The sequence below is a fragment of the Cucurbita maxima genome, unplaced genomic scaffold, assembly GCF_002738345.1.
Source record: "Cucurbita maxima cultivar Rimu unplaced genomic scaffold, Cmax_1.0 Cma_Scf00010, whole genome shotgun sequence".
NCBI lineage: Eukaryota > Viridiplantae > Streptophyta > Magnoliopsida > Cucurbitales > Cucurbitaceae > Cucurbita > Cucurbita maxima.
Window position 1 is genome coordinate 1,226,731 of NW_019272026.1, and position 6,033 is coordinate 1,232,763.

Genomic DNA, 6,033 nt, shown 5'->3' on the forward strand with positions numbered 1-6,033 from the left:
TCACGTTTCGGGTCTAGCTTGATCAAGCTAAACGAGCTAACACGTCATTGAACACCATAAAAGAAAAAGACCCACATGATATCATGGCGAACATAAATATCGAAAGTACACGTTCGTATCTCGATACACGTGACATACATAAATGCATGAAGTCCCCATGATTACTTTTATCATTAAATTATGAAGACTTGATTCTTGTAAAACATGCCGTGAGCGTATAGAACATGCGACTTTTAGATCTTCAGTCTGACACTCTCCCAACTAAGCTATCCCCGCATAACCCTCATATAACACAGTCAATCGAGTACGAAACTTTTTTCGAGCACTTTATACTCTTAAATTAATATAAAAGTAATGTTTAATTATGAAGACTTTCATGTCATGCAGTGAGTATGGATCAAACACGCGACCTTTAGATCTTCAGTCTGACACTCTCAGACTTGAGCTATCCCGCATAACATTCATATAACATAATCAATTGAGTACAAAACTTTTTTCAAGCACTTTATACTTGAATACTTGATTTTTGCAGTGAGCGTGGATCGAACACGACGCTCTCCCAACTGAGCTATCCTCGCATAACCATCTTATAACACAGTCAATCGAGTACGGAACTTGTTTCGAGCACTTTTATACTCTTAAATTAATATAAAAAAAATTATATTCTTATCGTAATCGAACACGCCCTTTAGATTTTCAGTCTTCCAACTGTGCTATCCCCGCATAACTCTCATATAACATAGTCAATCAAGCACAAAACTTTTTTCGAACACTTTATACTCTTAAATTAATATAAAAACTCTTATCGTTAAATTATGAAGACTTGATTTTTGTAAAACACGTGGCACGAGCATAAATCGAACACGTGACCTTCAAATCGATTACAAAACTTTTCGAGCACTTTGTACTCTTAAATTTATACTCTCCACATATAACATAATCAATCGAGCACAGAACTTTTTTCTAGCACTTGCATTTAAAATTCTACTCTTAAACACATGCGGTGAGCGTGGATCAAATACGCGACTTTCAGATCTTCAGTCTGACACTTGTACAAGAATCTTTATCACGAATATATGAACCGAAACAATCTATCAACACCTCATATATTATCTCCAATATTTTTTTTATGTGGATTTCAAAATTTCATGAGCATTTTTTTAATTATGGTACTATCAGTAAATATATTTATGAATTTTTTTTTAAAAATTAAAAGTATTTTTTAATGTTAAAAAGGTATTTTTAAAAAAATATTTAAAGTTTAAATGTATTTTTTATATATTTTTTTTCCTTAAATTAAGGGTATATTATTGAAACATTAAAAAAAAAAATTCATAGTTGTTTTTGAAATAAAGTGCAAAATGGAAGAATATTTAATTTAAAAATAAAAAATAAAATTTGAATTTGAATTATAAAGTGGAAAATGAAACAAATAAATTATAAGTAATTAAAAATTAAAAATAAAATTAGAAAGTGAATTAGAGTTCGTCGGCGATTAAGGGGGGAAAAAAAAAAGAGCTCTCTCAAATTAGGGTTTGCATTTCAATGTATGATTTTCAGGTTGTTTGCTTGCTTTCCTTGTTCCTTCTGCTCTCTGTTCATTGTCAATGAAGAAATTCCCAATTCAATCTTTCTTGATTTTTCACTCACATTTTGATTTATTCATGTCGATTGATTCAAACAACATCTGTTTGTTTCACAGCGCGAGGAGTTTTCATTGATACAAGAGGCCTCGATTATCTTCTTAATGTCGTCGAAGGCTTTCACAAGCTCCATTGGGACGCAGGTATGCCGGGGTAAGTGGAAGCCGTACTGAAAACTGAATGTGTAAATCATTTTCCAAGCATTTTCTAACTCTGGATTTCTCTTGAAGTTCGTGGATTTGTTGAGGGATTTTAAATAGTGGATATTAGCCATTGCCTTGATCTGAAATCTGTGTTGGGCTGAGTTTTTGCGTTAGTTCACTTAGAAAATTAGTGCTCTGGTAGTATGAACTTCTCTCGTGCCAATGCTTTGATTTAATTTGAAGTATCAGATATTTTTTGAGGCTTCTATATTTGGCTGTTCATGAAAGAGGTGATGCCTGCATTTGTATGCGAAGAAATCAGTAGTGTATTGTGAGACAAGGGGCTGTTAGGGCAATTTGTGCATTAAAATGGGACCTCAAATATTTAGATCCATTCCAAAAAGGTACCATTATCTCAATATGTTTGTTAGATGTAAAACAACGTCTTCCCAATATGTTGCATCAAGAGCTAGAGATCCTACGTTTGAGAAACTGATGGATAGGTACAAAAATCTTCTAAAAGTGGTTGCTGTCCAAGATCTTATCCTTGCTAATCCGAGGAATCAATCGGTATCTCTAGAATTCCTTTTGAGGCTTTCCCAGAAGCTCCATCTCAACCGTGGTGCTGCCTCCTTCCTTCGCAAATACCCTCATATATTCCACATATTCTATGATCCAAACAAGACTCAACCATTTTGCAAATTAACAGATACTGCCATCCATATAGTTTGTGAAGAAGCAGATGCTATCAATGCTTCATTGCCTCAGGTTGTTGGTAGATTAGTCCGGCTTTTATCAATGTCGAATTCTAAGATGTTACCACTGCGTGCAATTTACAAGGTATGGAGGGAGTTTGGCCTCCCTGACAATTTTGAGGACTGTGTGATATCGAAAAACTCTCATATTTTTCAGCTTTGTGATGCACATGAACCAAACACTCATTTTTTGAAGTTGGTCGATGACATTCCGAGAAATCATTTCCAAGCAGCTGTCGATGAATGGAGAGTTACTCAGTGTTGTAAAGACGGATGTACCATTGACGAGACAGAAATCAAGTATAGTTTTAAACATAGCTATCCTCCAGGGATGCGGTTGAGAAAAACTTTCAAGGCCAAGGTTAAGGATTGGCAAAGGTGTCCATATACCGGACCATACGAGGGAACACTCGACAGTAACAAGTATGGGAACACTGCTATAGCACTGGAAAAACGAGCAGTTTCAATTATTCACGAATTCATGACTTTGACTGTGGAAAAGATGGTGGAAGTAGAGAAGATCAGCCATTTTAGGAAATGGTTTGGCATTGAATTAAATATAAGAGATCTGTTCTTGGATCATCCTGGGATATTTTATTTATCAACCAAGGGAAAGAGACATACCGTTTTTCTAAGAGAAGCTTATGAGAGGGGGTGTCTAATAGATCCAAATCCAGTTTATACTGTAAGGAGAAAACTCCTAGATTTTGTTGATATGGGGCGTCGTGGTTTACCTCCTAGCAACTTAAGACAGAAGGTAGATCAAATTCACAATGAAGATGGTGACTTTCCTCTAGATAACAAATGAATAAAGGACAATATTTATAGTCTTTCAATAAGTGTTTCAAAGCTCACTAATGGCTCCACAGTCGGTGAAATCATTGTTGGGCAGAAATTTGTGATACATTGTGTATCTGACAACACAAAGGAGAATGCTTTATTTTGTTTATGTAAGTGCAGAATGGTGGAGAGATGAACGCTTACGTTATGGAATTTGAAGTCCACCGCTAGCAGATATTGTTTTCTTTAGGCTTTCTCTTTTAGGCTTTCCCTCGAGGTTTTTAAAATGCGTCTTCTACGGAGAGGTTTCTACACCCTTATAAAGAATGCTTCATTTTCCTCCCCAATCGATGTTGGATCTCACATTGAATGTATTGGAGTTGTTGGTCTTTAATTTCCAATATGACAACCCTTCTTGAATATAGAATACTTGGAGAATGGGCTGTTTGCTGCATCTTCTTACAGGTATGAACATCATTCTTTTAGGGAAGGATCGAAGCACAAAGAGCGTGGGGATTGAACCTTCCCGGCAACTTCTCTAGCAACTGGCGAGTAATTCAATTTTTAATATAGGTAAGCATTATTGGAGAAGTTGAACAACCTGATTTGGAAGTCTGAAATGCGTCTTTGTGATCTGCTGGCAATTATGCTCTTCTGAACAAAGCTTCCTTCATTCACACAGATGCGTCTTATTCAAGTTTAATACGCCTCCTTATACATTTCCATTGCATCTTCATTATCTGCCTCAATTTATTGAACACTTTGACATGTAGTCCGTTGAGTTTCCCTGCCGCCTCTTGGTTGTACTATAGAAGTTTGAAGGAAAGGAATCGATGAATATGCTTGCTCACTTGGGACGTCTCTTTTCCATTTTTGGGTATGGCATTCTCGTTTCACTTCACTTTAAAGAATAAATCCTCTTCCCATTTGTATGCTTTATTATTATAAAATGACATGTAATAGCTTAAGCCAGCTGGTGCTGATGTTGTCCGTTACGTATCATCGTCAGCTTCACGATTTTAAAAGGCGTATGCTAGGGAGAGGTTTTCACACTCTCATTAAGAATGTTTTGTTATCCTCTCCAACCGATGTAGGATCTCTCAATCTACCTCTTTGGAGGCCCAGCGCTCTTGTTGACACACCACCTAATGCTTAGCTTTGATGCCAATTATAATAGTACAAGTCCATCGCTAGCAAATATTGTCTGCTTTGGCCCATTATATATTGCAGTCAGCTTCACGATTTTAAAACGTGTTTTGTTAGGGAGAGTTTTCCACACCCTTATAAAGAATATTTTGTTCCTTCTCCCACCGATATATGATTTCTAAAGAAAGAACGGTGCTTTTTTAGCAAATCATGTTCTTTTATCTCAAATAATGTTCATTGCTATATCTATATTTTGTCATGCAGCAAGTCTAGAGATGAGAACTTCGAGGATTGTTGATCCATTCGCCCAATATTTGTTCCATTGAGCAGTGGATAATATGCATACAAAATGTCGATGGCGTTGCTATGGTCTCAACTTACATGGTAATGTCTTCTTGATACCCTCTAAAACTTGTTTTTCCAATCTTCATCATCACAGAAACATGCACCTTATTACAAGCTACAAGTACAGGTAGTTTCAACCAAATATTTCAATAGAAACTAACATTTTATTGCCTAACAATCATGAAAATATCTCAGTACAATACATATGAACTGAAAAGGAAAGACAGAAGAATTGGCAAACAATAACAGACAATCAAAGATATTTCGGATAGAGAAGCGTCGAAAGAAATCCTAAGGCTATGCCAAGTGGAAATGCGAGATGAAGGCGGTTGATGCTCGAAGCCCTATTCCCGCTGCTTCCTGGGGTGCCGGGGATGGCGGAGCCTCCATTGTCCTGTGGTTGAACACCTAGGTACGTTTTAACATTTAACAACGAAATTTTCGTTAAGAATAGTCTCAAACCATGAACTTAGAATGTAGGGTATGGAAGATTTAGTACCTGGTCCTGGTGCTGGGGCTGGGGCTGATGCTGGACTATTTGATCCCACTGGAAATCCCAAAACTGCATTCAAAACAAGCAGGTTTGAGCTACGAACCTCCCTCTTATCATGATAATTACTGCTTTTAAAACTAATCTAAGCCTCAAAATTTATTTGAATTTTTTCATGGAGGGAGAAACTAGCATGTTCTTCGTTCATGTTTGTTGCAAATTTGAAACATAAAAGTCATTTGGTAATAAATTAGTTTATGTTTGTTTGATTGTTCTAAGAATGTTTTTGAACTTTCCATTTCCATGATCTTAATATTAAAAAAATGTTTGTTTGATTATTTTTAAAATGGTCTTAAACTTGAACTTGGTATTAAAAAATGCTTCTGTTTTCGTAAAATAACAATTTAATCCTTCAACTTTAGTACAATCCAGTTTAGATTTAGTTTTGTAATAATTTGATCTCCGATTTATAAGTTCATCTTTATATAAATTAATTTAAATTGTTATGCTTGTAATTATATGTTTAATTATACCTTTCTAAAATAATATGCCTATGATATCTTGGTCGGAAGAACAAACTACATTTTATAAGATCGTGGAAACCTTATGCATTTTAAAGGATTGAAAAATTGAAAAATCATGGAATATAAATTTGAATCATAATTGAAAAATTCCATTAAATAGAAAAAAAAAAAAAAAAAAAAAGAAGAAGATTAAAATTGGTATTTTAA

At 35.2% G+C, this 6,033-nt stretch overlaps 2 protein-coding genes across 6 annotated transcripts in view; one reads left to right on the forward strand and one right to left on the reverse strand.

Annotated features, from left to right (window-relative positions):
* Nucleotides 1-1,470: 1,470 nt before the first annotated feature.
* Nucleotides 1,471-6,033, forward strand: part of LOC111485476 (protein ROOT PRIMORDIUM DEFECTIVE 1) — a 4,894-nt gene continuing 331 nt past the window's right edge. The window contains exons 1-6 of one of the 5 annotated variants that reach the window (XR_002718670.1): nt 1,477-1,560; nt 1,703-1,796; nt 3,808-3,894; nt 4,095-4,198; nt 4,732-4,851; nt 5,008-5,393. Coding sequence is in view for 2 of the 5 variants with exons in the window: in XM_023132378.1 (XP_022988146.1) it covers nt 2,156-3,349 (1,194 nt within the window). In the remaining 3 variants the exon portion in view is untranslated. The other 4 variants (XR_002718669.1, XR_002718671.1, XM_023132378.1 and 1 more) reach the window with 4 other exon arrangements.
* Nucleotides 4,944-6,033, reverse strand: part of LOC111485521 (non-specific lipid transfer protein GPI-anchored 2-like) — a 1,906-nt gene continuing 816 nt past the window's right edge. The window contains exons 2-3 of the mRNA XM_023132449.1: nt 5,312-5,374; nt 4,944-5,220 (exon numbers count right to left, since the gene is read on the reverse strand). Coding sequence (XP_022988217.1) covers nt 5,066-5,220; nt 5,312-5,374 — 218 coding nt within the window. The 3' untranslated portion in view covers nt 4,944-5,065. The remainder of the gene's footprint in view (nt 5,221-5,311; nt 5,375-6,033) is intronic.